At 44.3% G+C, this 14,436-nt stretch overlaps 1 protein-coding gene across 1 annotated transcript; it reads left to right on the top strand.

The window, feature by feature from the left end:
• Positions 1–8,592: 8,592 nt before the first annotated feature.
• LOC119309114 lies at positions 8,593–9,345 on the top strand. Its single transcript, XM_037585188.1, has 4 exons — positions 8,593–8,658; positions 8,732–8,923; positions 8,999–9,136; positions 9,229–9,345. The coding sequence occupies exons 1-4, from the start codon at positions 8,593–8,595 to the stop codon at positions 9,343–9,345; spliced, it is 513 nt and encodes a 170-aa protein (XP_037441085.1).
• Positions 9,346–14,436: the final 5,091 nt, after the last annotated feature.

The following is a 14,436-nucleotide window of genomic DNA, read 5'->3' as shown; positions in this document are numbered from 1 at the left end:
GATAACACAATTATAGCATGAATAAAGACAATTATCATGAACAAGGAAATATAATAATAATGCTTTTATTATTGCCTCTAGGGCATATTTCCAACAGTCTCCCACTTGCACTAGAGTCAATAATCTAGTTACATTGTGATGAATCGAACACCCATGGAATTCTGGTGTTGATCATGTTTTGCTCTAGGGAGAGGTTTAGTCAACGGATCTGCTACATTCAGGTCCGTATGTACTTTACAAATCTCTATGTCTCCATCTTGAACATTTTCACGAATGGAGTTGAAGCGACGCTTGATGTGCCTTGTCTTCTTGTGAAACCTGGGCTCCTTGGCAAGTGAAATAGCTCCAGTGTTGTCACAGAAGAGCTTGATCGGCCCCGACGCATTGGGTATGACTCCTAGGTCGGTGATGAACTCCTTCACCCATATTGCTTCATGTGCTGCCTCCGAGGTTGCCATGTACTCCGCTTCACATGTAGATCCCGCCACGACGCTTTGCTTGCAACTGCACCAGCTTACTGCCCCACCATTCAAAATATACACGTATCCGGTTTGTGACTTAGAGTCATCCAGATCTGTGTCGAAACTAGCGTCGACGTAACCCTTTACGACGAGCTCTTCGTAACCTCCATAAACGAGAAACATTTCCTTAGTCCTTTTCAGGTACTTCAGGATATTCTTGACCGCTGTCCAGTGTTCCTTGCCGGGATTACTTTGGTACCTTCCTACCAAACTGACGGCAAGGTTAACATCAGGTCTGGTACACAGCATGGCATACATAATAGAACCTATGGCTGAGGCATAGGGGATGACGCTCATCTCTTCTATATCTTCTGCCGTGGTCGGACATTGAGCTGAGCTCAATTTCATACCTTGCAACACAGGCAAGAACCCCTTCTTGGATTGATCCATATTGAACTTCTTCAATATGTTATCAAGGTATGTGCTTTGTGAAAGACCTATGAGGCGTCTCGATCTATCTCTATAGATTTTGATGCCTAATATATAAGCAGCTTCTCCAAGGTCCTTCATTGAAAAACTTTTATTCAAGTAGGCCTTGATGCTGTCCAAGAGTTCTATATCATTTCCCATCAAAAGTATGTCATCTACATATAATATGAGAAATGCTATAGAGCTCCCACTCACTTTCTTGTAAACGCAGGCTTCTCCATAAGTCTGTGTAAACCCAAACGCTTTGATCATCTCATCAAAGCGAATGTTCCAACTCCGAGATGCTTGCACCAGCCCATAAATCGAGCGTTGGAGCTTGCACACTTTGTCAGCATTCTTAGGATCGATAAAACCTTCCGGCTGCATCATATACAATTCTTCCTTAAGGAAACCATTAAGGAATGCCGTTTTGACGTCCATTTGCCATATTTCGTAATCATAGAATGCGGCAATTGCTAACATGATTCGGACGGACTTCAGCTTCGCTACCGGTGAGAAAGTCTCATCGTAGTCAACCCCTTGAACTTGTCGATAACCCTTAGCGACAAGCCGAGCTTTATAGATGGTCACATTACCATCCGCGTCTGTCTTCTTCTTAAAGATCCATTTATTTTCTATGGCTCGCCGCTCAATGGGCAAGTCAGTCAAAGTCCATACTTCGTTTTCATACATGGATCCTATCTCGGATTTCATGGCTTCTAGCCATTTGTCGGAATCCGGGCCCGCCATCGCTTCTTCATAGTTCGAAGGTTCACCGTTGTCTAACAGCATGATTTCCAAGACAGGGTTGCCGTACCACTCTGGTGCGGAACGTGTCCTTGTGGACCTTCGAATTTCAGTAGGGGCTTGATCAGAAGTATCTTGATCGTTATCATTAACTCCCTCTCTAGTCGGTGCTAGCACCTCAGGAACATTTTCTTGAGTTGCGCCATTTTCCGGTTCAAGAGGTAATACTTCATCAAGCTCTACTTTCCTCCCACTTACTTCTTTCGAGAGAAACTCTTTCTCCAGAAATGACCCATTCTTGGCAACAAAGATCTTGCCTTCGGATCTGAGGTAGAAGGTGTACCCAATAGTTTCTTTTGGGTATCCTATGAAGACGCATTTTTCCGACTTGGGTTCGAGCTTTTCAGGTTGAAGTTTCTTGACATAAGCATCGCATCTCCAAACTTTTAGAAACGACAGCTTAGGTTTCTTCCCAAACCATAATTCATACGGTGTCGTCTCAACGGATTTCGACGGAGCCCTATTTAAAGTGAATGCGGCAGTCTCTAAAGCATAGCCCCAAAAAGAAAGCGGTAAATAGGTAAGAGACATCATAGATCGCACCATATCTAACAGAGTGCGATTACGACGTTCGGACACACCATTACGCTGAGGTGTTCCAGGCGGCGTGAGTTGTGAAACTATTCCACATTTTCTTAAGTGTGCCCCAAACTCGTGACTCAAGTATTCTCCTCCACGATCTAATCGTAGAAACTTGATTTTCCTGTCACGTTGATTTTCAACCTCACTCTGAAATTCCTTGAACTTTTCAAAGGTTTCAGATTTGTGTTTCATTAAGTAGATATACCCATACCTACTTAAATCATCAGTGAGGGTGAGAACATAACGATAGCCACCGCGAGCCTCAACACTCATCGGACCGCACACATCAGTATGTATGATTTCCAATAAGTCGGTTGCTCGCTCCATTGTTCCTGAGAACGGAGTCTTGGTCATTTTACCCATAAGGCATGGTTCGCACGTGTCAAATGATTCATAATCAAGAGACTCTAAAAGTCCATCAGCATGGAGCTTCTTCATGCGTTTGACACCTATGTGACCAAGGCGGCAGTGCCACAAGTATGTGGGACTATCATTATCAACCTTACTTCTTTTGGTACTCACATTATGAATATGTGTAGCATCACGTTCAAGATTCATAAGGAATAAACCATTCACCATAGGAGCATGACCATAAAACATATCTCTCATAAAAATGGAACAACCATTATTCTCAGATTTAAAAGAGTAGCCATCTCAAATTAAACGAGATCCCGATACAATGTTCATGCTCAAAGCTGGCACTAAATAACAATTATTAAGGTTTAAAACTAATCCCGAAGGGAGATGCAGAGGTAGCGTGCCAACGGCGATCACATTGACCTTGGAACCATTCCCGACGCGCATCGTCACCTCGTCCTTTGCCAGTTTCCGCTTATTCCGCAGCCCCTGCTTTGAGTTACAAATGTGAGCAACTGCACCGGTATCAAATACCCAGGAGCCACTACGGGCACTAGTAAGGTACACATCAATTACATGTATATCACATATACCTTTGGTTTTGCCGGCCTTCTTATCCGCTAAGTACTTAGGGCAGTTCCGCTCCCAGTGACCGCTTCCCTTGCAATAAAAGCACTCCGTCTCGGGCTTGGGTCCATTCTTTGGCTTCTTCCCGGCAGCTTGCTTGCCGGGCGCGGCAACCTCCTTGTCGTCCTTCTTGAAGTTCTTTTTACCCTTGCCTTTCTTGAACTTAGTGGTTTTATTGACCATCAACACTTGATGTTCCTTTCTGACTTCTACCTCTGCTGATTTCAGCATAGCAAATACTTCAGGAATGGTCTTTTCCATCCCCTGCATATTGAAGTTCATCACAAAGCTCTTGTAGCTTGGTGGAAGCGACTGGAGGATTCTGTCAATGACCGCATCATCTGGGAGATTAACTCCCAGCTGAGTCAAGCGGTTATGCAACACAAACATAGTGAGTATGTGCTCACTGACAGAACTGTTTTCCTCCATCTTACAGCTGAAGAATTTGTCAGAGACTTCATATCTCTCGACCCGGGCATGAGCTTGGAAAACCATTTTCAGCTCTTCGAACATCTCATATGCTCCATGTCTCTCAAAACGCTTTTGGAGCCCCGGCTCTAGGCTGTAAAGCATGCCGCACTGAACGAGGGAGTAGTCATCGAAACGTGCCTGCCAAGCGTTCATAACGTCTTGTTCCGCAGGGAGAACGGGTGCGTCACCAAGCGGTGCTTGTAGGACATAATCTTTCTTGGCATCTATGAGGATGATCCTCAGGTTCTAGACCCAGTCCGTATAGTTGCTGTCATCGTCTTTCAGCTTAGTTTTCTCTAGGAACGCGTTGAAGTTGAGGACTACGTTGGCCATTTGATCTACAAGACATATTGCAAAGATTTTAGACTAAGTTCATGATAATTAAGTTCAACTAATCAAATTATTAGTGAACTCCCACTTAGATTAGACATCCCTCTAGTCATCTAAGTATTACATGATCCGAGTTAAACTAGACCGTGTCCGATCATCACGTGAGACGGACTAGTCAACATCGGTGAACATCTTCATGTTGATCGTATCTTCTATACGACTCATGCTCGACCTTTCGGTCTTCTGTGTTCCGAGGCCATGTCTGTACATGCTAGGCTCGTCAAGTCAACCTAAGTGTTTGCATGTGTAAATCTGTCTTACACCCGTTGTATGTGAACGTCTGAATAAAACACCCGATCATCACGTGGTGTTTTGAAACAGCAAACTGTCGCAACGGTGCACAGTTAGGGGGAACACTTCTTAAATTTATTGTGAGGGATCATCTTATTTACTACCGTCGTTCTAAGTAAACAAGATGCAAAACATGATAAACATCACATGCAATCAAATAATAAACGTGACATGATATGGCCAATATCACATAGCTCCTTTGATCTCCATCTTGGGGCTCCATGATCATCTTGTCACCGGCTTGACACCATGATCTCCATCATCATGATCTCCATCATCGTGTCTCCATGAAGTTGCTCGCCAACTATTACTTCTACTACTATGGCTAACGCGTTTAGCAATAAAGTAAAGTAATTTACAAGGCGTTTCTTGATGACACGCAGGTCATATAAAAGAATAAAGACAACTCCTATGGCTCCTGCCGGTTGTCATACTCATCGACATGCAAGTCGTGAATCCTATTACAATAGCATGAACATCTCATACATCACATATAGATCATTCATCATTCATCACAACTTTGGCCATATCATACCACAAACCACTTGCTGCAAAAACAAGTTAGACGTCCTCTAATTGTTGTTGCAAGTTTTACGTGGCTGAATTAGGGTTCTAGCAAGAACGTTTTCTTACCTACGTTAAAGCCACAACGTGATTTGTCAACTTCTATTTACCCTTCATAAGGACCCTGTTCATCGATTCCGCTCCAACTAAAGTAGGAGAGACAGACACCCGCCAGCCACCTTATGCAACTAGTGCATGTTAGTCGGTGGAACCGGTCTCACGTAAGCGTACGTGTAAGGTTGGTCCGGGCCGCTTCATCCCACAATACCGCTGAAGCAAGAAAGGACTAGTAACGGCAAGAAAGTTGACAAATCTACGCCCACAACAAATTGTGTTCTACTCGCGCAAGAAGAACTACGCATAGACCTAGCTCATGATGCCACTGTTGGGGAACGTTGCAGAAAACAAAAATTTTCCTACTCGTTTCACCAAGATCATCTAGGAGTTCATCTAGCAACGAGTGATTAGATGCATCTACATACCTTTGTAGATCGCGAGCAGAAGCGTTCAAAAGAACGGTGATGATGTAGTCGTACTCGACGTGATCCAAATCACCGATGACCAGCGCCGAACGGACGACACCTCCGCGTTCAACACACGTACGGAACAGCCACGTCTCCTCCTTCTTGATCCAGCAAGGGAGGGAGGAGAGGTTGAGGGAGATGGCACCAGTAGCAGCACGACGGCGTGGTGTTGATGGAGCTGCAGTACTCCGGCAGAGCTTCGCTAAGCACTATGGAGGTGGAGGAGGTGTTGGGGAGGGAGAAGGAGGCAACCAAAGGCCAAGGCATTCAGGTATGAAGTCCCTCCTCTCCCCCACTATATATAGGAGGGCCAAGGGGGGGTGGCCGGCCCTAGGAGATTCAATCTCCTAGGGGGTGCGGCGGCCAAGGGGGGTTTCCCTCCCCCCCAAGGCACCTAGGAGGTGCCTTCCCCTCCTAGGACTCTTTCCCCCATAAACCCTAGGCGCATGGGCCTATGTGGGGCTGGTGCCCTTGGCCCATTAGGCCAAGGCGCACCCCCTACAGCCCATGTGGCCCCCCCCCGGGACAGGTGGACCCACCCGGTGGACCCCCGGGACCCTTCCGGTGGTCCCGGTACAATACCGATAACCCCGAAACTTGTCCCGATGCCCGAAACAGGACTTCCCATATATAAATCTTTACCTCCGGACCATTCCGGAACTCCTCGTGACGTCCGGGGTCTCATCCGGGACTCCGAACAACATTCGGGTTACTGCATATACATATCCCTACAACCCTAGCGTAACTGAACCTTAAGTGTGTAGACCCTACGGGTTCGAGAGACAAGCAGACATGACCGAGACGACTCTCCGGTCAATAACCAACAGCGGGATCTGGATACCCATGTTGGCTCCCACATGCTCCATGATGATCTCATCGGATGAACCACGATGTCGAGGATTCTATCAACCCCGTACGCTATTCCCTTTGTCTATCGATATGTTACTTGCCCGAGATTCGATCGTCGGTATCCCAATACCTCGTTCAATCTCGTTACCGGCAAGTCACTTTACTCGTACCATAATGCATGATCCCGTGACTAGACACTTGGTCACTCTGAGCTCATTATGATGATGCATTACCGAGTGGGCCCAGTGATACCTCTCCGTCATACGGAGTGACAAATCCCAGTCTTGATCCATGTCACCCAACAGACACTTTCGGAGATACCCGTAGTCTACCTTTATAGTCACCCAGTTACGTTGTGACGTTTGGCATACCCAAAGCACTCCTACGGTATCCGGGAGTTACACGATCTCATGGTCTAAGGAAAAGATACTTGACATTGGAAAACTCTAGCAAATGAACTATACGATCTTGTGCTATGTTTAGGATTGGGTCTTGTCCATCACATCATTCTCCCAATGATGTGATCTCGTTATCAATGACATCCAGTGTCCATAGTCAGGAAACCATGACTATCTGTTGATCAACGAGCTAGTCAACTAGAGGCTCACTAGGGACATGTCGGTGTCTGTTATTCACACATGTATTACGATTTCCGGATAACACAATTATAGCATGAATAAAGACAATTATCATGAACAAGGAAATATAATAATAATGCTTTTATTATTGCCTCTAGGGCATATTTCCAACACGCCCCATCGTACAAACTCCGTCGGTGCGCCCGCGCCGGCTTGCGTCCCCTCACCCGTCGCCACTATACGCCGTCGGTGCCTCTCCCACCGTCGCCGTCGTGTAAGTTTTTTTTCCAGTTCTTTTATACAACGAGGCTCATAACAATATGATGGTATGTGACAGAAATCTATTTGATGCAGTATGAATATCGACGGTGTGATTCCATGTTCTGTTCAAAAGTGGGTTAGCCTAGTTGACAAACTGTCACCAACTCAGAAATTCAGGTTTTATGAAACGAATATGCAGGGCATGTTTAGAATACCATCGATAAGGATGCGTGATTTTTTGCTTCACTTTTTACTCCAAAGTTACAATCCGAGTAGCAAAAAATTCATGGTTCAAGAGAGTTCTGGAAGTACTGCTGGATGTAAAGGTCTTATTTCATTAAGGCCTGATGATGTGTACTCCATATTTGGTTGGAAAAACAATGGAGTGGATGTTTTTGGGTTTCTTAGTACTGAAGGAGAAAAAGCAACCAAAAAAATACCAGTTAGTTTTGTTAGCAAGAAAAATGGTAAGATCATGATTGCTGATCTCATAGAAAAGATTGTGAAGGATAAGAGCACTGATGATGACTTTATTCAGATGACATTTCTAGTTCTCTTAGGAACTATAATTGCACCAGTGTCTCATGAATACGTTCCGAAAAAGTACTATGCCTTAGTGCAAAATATTAAGTTGATAAGGAAGTTCAACTGGAATGCATTCACTTCACGATTCTATTTATCGGAGATTGGTAAGCTTCTGCAGGACGGCCATGTTAGGCAGTGGCCCCAGGGGAACCTCGCATTAATGAGTCTTCAAACGATGTTGGACGTCCGCAAAAAGAGTTTGTATATCAAAAAGATGATTCAGACCGGTTTCGTACACCTTCCAAAATGAATTTGCAAAAGGATGATAACGACGTTGATGTAACTTCTCGTGAAAACACACCTTTTTACTGCACACCTGAGTACTGGGATAGTTTCAAGGGTGATATGGATGATCCTGTCCAAGTACCAGAAGTATCAGATGAAAAAGCTGCCACATCTTTAGAGACGGACGAAATCGCATCGCATGCGTCGGTTGGTTCTCAAGGAGTACAAGAGGAAGTGGAGGAGGTTACTGGCAGGCGCAAGCGCAGAGGATCACAACATGTCAAGTCTCCTTATGTGGTCCCTAAACCAAACAAACGTGCAAAACGTTCTGCCAAAGGAAGTAAGTTTTCTGTGTTTCTAATTGTTATTGCGTAATAATTATTTATGTATTTGCATTTGTAAGTATTTGAGTGGTGCGTTACAGAATTGTTCCAAAATGGTGATGTTAACAAATCTGGTGATGAGTATGATGTGGTGAAAGCATCCATCAAGTACGTGCGTGCGCATGAGCATTTACAAAAACATGCCAAAACAGCAATTTTCAATGATGGCATGGAAGAAGGTCTCACTGTGAGGAGAGCTTGTCAGATTATTAACCATGAGTGGCTAAGTGGAAACGTAAGTTAATTTCATATATTGTTTTACAATTCATTCGAAAATGCCATTGTTAAATCTAACACATTATTTATAGGTAATTGATGCATACTCATCATTTTTGGTCGACAAAGTTAATGATGATCGTTTCATGTTAACAACTTGGAGGATACATTGGTTGCTTCACGTTAGACCCGGAAAGAAGACCGCCGGTAATGATTATGAAGCAGAGTCGCATAGTAATGGACCCGTGAACAGATGTGAGGACGAGTATTTCAAAAAATCAAAGGTAAGTTTGATTGTTAACACGGTACATACATACGATATTATGTGATGATTGTGTTTTATGGTCCTTGTGATGCAGACTTACATTCCTCTAAACAAGCAAAATAATCACTGGATTACTGTCGTCATGCATAGCGGAAAAAGAGAGTTTCAGGTTCTTGACTCGTTGATGACCGGAAAACTTGACACTGTTACTAGAGAACTCGTTGAGGACCTGGTAGGTTTAACTTGCAAATGTGCATTTGGTAACATTCGTTTTCTTTAGTACACTAAATGACATGCTTTCCACCATGTTTATTATATCTTTAGAGAAAACAACTAGCAGAAGATATCCAAGAAGCAAATGCAACCGGAATTGTGAATTATCTGGATGTTTCCAAGTGGCCTATTCAAACGTACGACATGCCAAAACAACATGATGGGTGAGTTTTTACTTCGACAGAATGTTGGTCTTGTATGTACAGTAGATATTTAATTTTCGTAAATTGTATGCACTAGGAATTCGTGTGGAATATTTCTCCTTCGATGCTTTCAAAATTGGGATGGTGATAAATGGACAGGCTTATTTTCACAGGTACGCAAGTCATGTTTGGACTACGATGTACAATGAACGCTGTGCAAACACCATTTTTTTCAGACCTCAATTGATGATTCAAGAGAGTTAATGATTGCGCAACTTATATTTTCGGAAAGAAACAAGCTTGATGAAGTGAAAAACAAAGTTATTCGGATATCAAAGAAGAAGAAATAGATGCGGCACGGAGGAGTTTTGTATGTGATTGGGTGGTACTGGAGGACTTTATTTTCCAAACGCTTTGCGCACTTGCTTATAAATTTTATGTAATAGACTCTGCTTTTGAATAGTTATATGTAATAGACTCGGCACTTTTCCAATTGTTTTTTTATGTCCACATGATATTTCGTTTCATAAATATTATATAATGATTTTTTTGTTTATATGTTTTTTGTTGCCGAATAGTTATATGTAATCATGTCGTCGTTAAATTTTTGTGCACTAAACTATGGCAGCACACTGCGTTTTACTTAAAAATTATTTTACATAAAAAAAATGCCCGCCTGTCTCCACGGCGTTTCTTAGTAAGCCCGTCGTTATCAAGCCCAACGGGCGACTACAACAGGCGTTTCGGAGCACGCCGTGGAAACCAGGCCCAACAAGGCAGAATCGACGCGGCACATCGATGGGGTAGTAATCAGAGGAGTTCAATGCAACGACGGGATCTGAGTATATAAGCAGGTCGTCGTCCCCTTCGGCCGGTGAGGTGGGACTAAACTTGCGTCGGCCGCGGGGCGACCTAGACACAGCCAGACGCGACGTGGGCCGGCCCAAAAAGGCACTGGACGGCGCGGTCTTCTCGACTGCTCGACGTGACGTGGGCCGGCCCAAAAAGGCAATTGACGGCGCGGTCTTCTCGACGGCTCGACGCGCCATGGGCCGGCCCAGTTACCACCGCTGAGACGCCGCGCCAGTGAAACCGACACAAGTTTAGTCCCACCTCGACGGCCGAAGGCGACGACGACTAGTTTATATACTCAGCTCCCGTCGTTGTATTGAACTCCTATGATTACTACCCCGTCGATGTGCCGCGTCGATGCTGCCCTGTTGGGCCTGGTTTCCACGGCGTGCTCCGAAACGCTTGTTGTAGTGGCCCGTTGGGCTTGATAACGACGGGCTTACTAAGTCACGCTGTGGAGACGGGCGGGCATTTTTTTTCTTTTCTTTTCAACAACAGTTCACAGAGTACTTCTTCTATTTTGATATATTTGACAGCCGACGGGACTGTAGTAAATACATGCAGAATTCATAAAATAAACAATGAATAGTGAATATTTATATCAACAATGATGTTGTCTCAACATAACAATTGTCACCACAGTAATTTTATTGTAGTTGACAGAAAATAACAAGTCTGAAATGACAACGGTCCGTACGCAATAATCATGTTTCACACATAAAATACTCAACACGAACATAAATTTTACAAATGTTCTTCATATAAATGGAAGAGGTAAAACACTCGCATCGTCTACACTTGAGTCTTCAAGCCCAGTTGCTGCATACAAAAAAATATGAGAATCAATGCACCGTTAATGAAACAACAAAACTGACATAAACAAATAATAGACATACTCTTCATTTTTGCTGCATGTGCTCCTGTTATGACCTGAGCCGCTGCATATGCTACATTTTCGTCCAGATTTCTCGTCAAATGCTTTAGGCCTCTCATTTTTTGTCACATCTGGGCCACCCTTACCGCGACCTCTACTGTTCTGCTTAGGTGCGCCCTTGGTGGAAACCTTTACTGGATCACGAACCAGAATATGATCTCGGTTAGGCTCAAATTGATTACTGTTCACGAAGCTTCGCTGAATATCATCTTCATTTCCCTGAATATCCTTATTCACTATAATATCATCCAGAGCTGCCATCAACTTGTCGAATAAGAAAGGATTACTGCATGCGACATGACAGGCTTCTGAAGATTTGATGGTCAACTCACTATATCTAGCTCTGTCATCACCACTCGACCAACCCCACGCAAACAAATCGCTGGTGCGCTTCACTGGCAGTCCAGCTCGTGCTTTTTTTGAGAATCTTCGCAGGACACAACACTTGGGTATCACAGGTAAGTTCAGTGCATTCAAAACATGAATAATATGCTTGCAAGGAAGCCCTTTGCGAGTTATACTTCGGCAACTGCACTTTATAGTTTCTGCTGAGTTACCTGGCGTATAGTCCACATTAAATCTGTGATCCCTGTTATTCTTCCACGCAACCACAAATCTCTGACTATCGGTCCCTGTTAGTCTATCAATTACCTCAAGCTCCTGTACCTTCTTCATATCTTGTTGCAACATATAAAAGTTTGCCTGCGTGAATGCTTTCGCAGCATACGACTCAATGGCCTGACACTCAGTCACTGTTACTGGAAGAGTCTGTGAGGCCGTGTAGTCATCATAAGCTTCATTCTCACGGAGGCGAACAATACAATTCTCGTAGTGTACAATCATGTCAACAATCGTCATACCATAGTCAAGATGAAGGTGCAGGCTGGAGTTCAGACTCTCACTCCTCTGATTACTGCGCATACCAAGGAAAAACCCACCAGACAAATATGATGCAGCCCAAAGCGTCCTCTTCCTGTACATCCTATGGAGCCATGTTTTCATTTTCTCCGTCTGCCATTTGCGCACAAACGCGGCCCATCTCTCCTCAAAAACCTTATGTGTAGTGGCATAGTACAATAATGCCCTAAACTCCTTCAATGACTTGTGGTTGAGGTGTTTCTGCATATTCTTTTCAATATGCCATGAACATAGACGATGCCACACGTCAGAAAGCACCTTCCTAATAGCCCTTATCATCGCTGCATCTCCATCTGTAATAACTGATTTGGGCCTCTTCTGACAGTTAGCTTTCAAGAACGTGTTAAGCAACCAGACATATGTAGCCTCAGTCTCGTCTGAAACAATGGCGCAGGCGAATACAGTAGTGCAACGGTGGTTGTTCAGACCCACAAAAGGGATGAACGGCATTCCATACCTGTTCATCTTGTATGTGCTATCGAAGACAACAACATCACCATAGTCTAGATAATTCCGGCGTGACTGCGAATCACACCAGAAGAGGTTTTGGAGCCTGCCTTCAGCGTCAACCATGTGCTCAAAGAAGAAGTCTGGATCTCTGTCCTTTCTGGTCAACATGATTCCTACGGCAGTATCAACATCACCTTGTGCAAGCAATTTCATCTTCTCCCTATAGCACATGTTGTACAACTTTGTCCTCTGAAATGGTGACTTTGCATACGACCCATACCTGCTAACGATGTTGTCAAAAATGATATGTTTTCTTATCCCAGCTCCAGACATAGCTAAGATCTCAGCTCTCTCAAATGCTTTCATCTGATTATGAGATCGGAGGAAAGGGACTTCGTCTGGTCGTGCAAGAGTGTGGCTGTGATCATCGGAGAAACTGCTGACATACCAAAGATTGAGCTTTTTATCAAGCTTAACTGTCAAATGGGCTTCGCATAAGAATCGACTCTCCGGTCTAAGCCTGCGGGTCCGGCCTTCCATGGTACAGAACTTGGCCTGTCGTTTTCCTGCGGCGGAACAGAGATACCTCCTCAAGCGCGGAGTCCTTGCGCGATCCTTCGAAAATTTTAGCGAGTCCTTCCTGATACTGAACCCACGTTCTCTCGCGTGCTTGTTGTAGAACGTGTAAACCTCGTCTAATGACCTGAATGTCTTTACCATCACTGCCCAATGCCTATCAAGTGACTCTTGCTGATATTCATCATAGCACATGTCAAGGTCAAACTGATCATCATCGTTGTGCTCATCATTCCCGCTAGGACCATCAACACCTCCCTGCAAAATATGACATATAACCTTGCATGTCAATCTCTTCTTATATTCTTACTAACCAAAATTAATGTAAAGAACTTACTTGACTACCGCTCACACTACGAGATGCATGGACCTCGCTCTCGGCATTGTCATCATCTATATTATTACGCTCATTGTCACCATTAGCATTTATCTGTGCACATATAAAGTAACATAAGTGGTCATACAATTTTAATGTCAATCATTTCTCTACAATTTTTTCAACATACCTGGCTCACACTATCTGCATAAAATTGTTCATCTATATCATATTCCTCATCGTCAGCATTGCCATGTACCTGTACAAATTTAAAAGAACATGTTAGTGTCAAATAACTAGTTTTTGTTCAATATGTTTTTGTCAACGTTGAAGGTACTTACATTACCACTGTACGATTCATCCTGACTCATATAGTTGTCTCCGGGAGGTTGGTTCGCATTCAATGACGAGGATCCATTATCGCTACCGGAATCATCACTGGCGTATCCGGTTACTTGCTCCATCTATGCACATACAAATAAGGTGTGAGATCAATGCCAACATTCCACAAAAAATCATCGCGAATACAGTAAATTCGTCAACAGTGACATGACTATGTGGCATGCATACAAATTTGAACATACAAAATCATTATGAGGTCATTAAGAAGTCACTACTCTCCTCTCTTATTTAACTAAGTAGGGAATCATTTTGCATTACAAAAATGCACAAAAATGCAATGGACAAATCAAAATCATCAAAAAAAGAACAAAAAGAGCCATCCTAACCTACTCTGCGCCGTCGAGGGGTCCTCGCCTGGGGTCGACGCCGATACGTTGCTGCCACCGACGTTGTGGAGGGCGCGTACCAGGACAGAACGGCGAGCGAGCGCTGGGCGTTTCACCGGCGACACGGCGTGTGGTCACTACGGACGCCGTCGGTGCTCGCGACTAGACGGGCACGTCGGGGTCGACGTCGTGACGGCGGTGGACCACGGCGGCGTTGATGCCGCTAGGGTTTCCTAGGCGGGGATGGGGTGTCGGTTTCACGGCGCGTGGGTGACTACGGACGCCGCCCGACGTCGTGACGGCGGTGGACCACGGCGGCGTTCATGCCGCTAGGGTTTCGTA

The sequence above is a fragment of the Triticum dicoccoides genome, chromosome 5B (genome assembly GCF_002162155.2).
Source record: "Triticum dicoccoides isolate Atlit2015 ecotype Zavitan chromosome 5B, WEW_v2.0, whole genome shotgun sequence".
NCBI classification, from domain to species: domain Eukaryota; kingdom Viridiplantae; phylum Streptophyta; class Magnoliopsida; order Poales; family Poaceae; genus Triticum; species Triticum dicoccoides.
Note: the sequence above shows the minus strand (reverse complement) of the source record. Positions and strands in the feature narration are given on the sequence as shown.

Bases quoted from the DNA above. Each gene is read 5' to 3' on its own strand.
- LOC119309114 (XM_037585188.1), top strand. From the start codon at position 8,593: ATGGAAGAAGGTCTCACTGTGAGGAGAGCTTGTCAGATTATTAACCAT. The intron at 8,924-8,998 runs GTAAGTTTGATT...CTTGTGATGCAG, and splicing joins AGTATTTCAAAAAATCAAAG to ACTTACATTCCTCTAAACAA. The intron at 9,137-9,228 runs GTAGGTTTAACT...TTATATCTTTAG, and splicing joins GAGAACTCGTTGAGGACCTG to AGAAAACAACTAGCAGAAGA.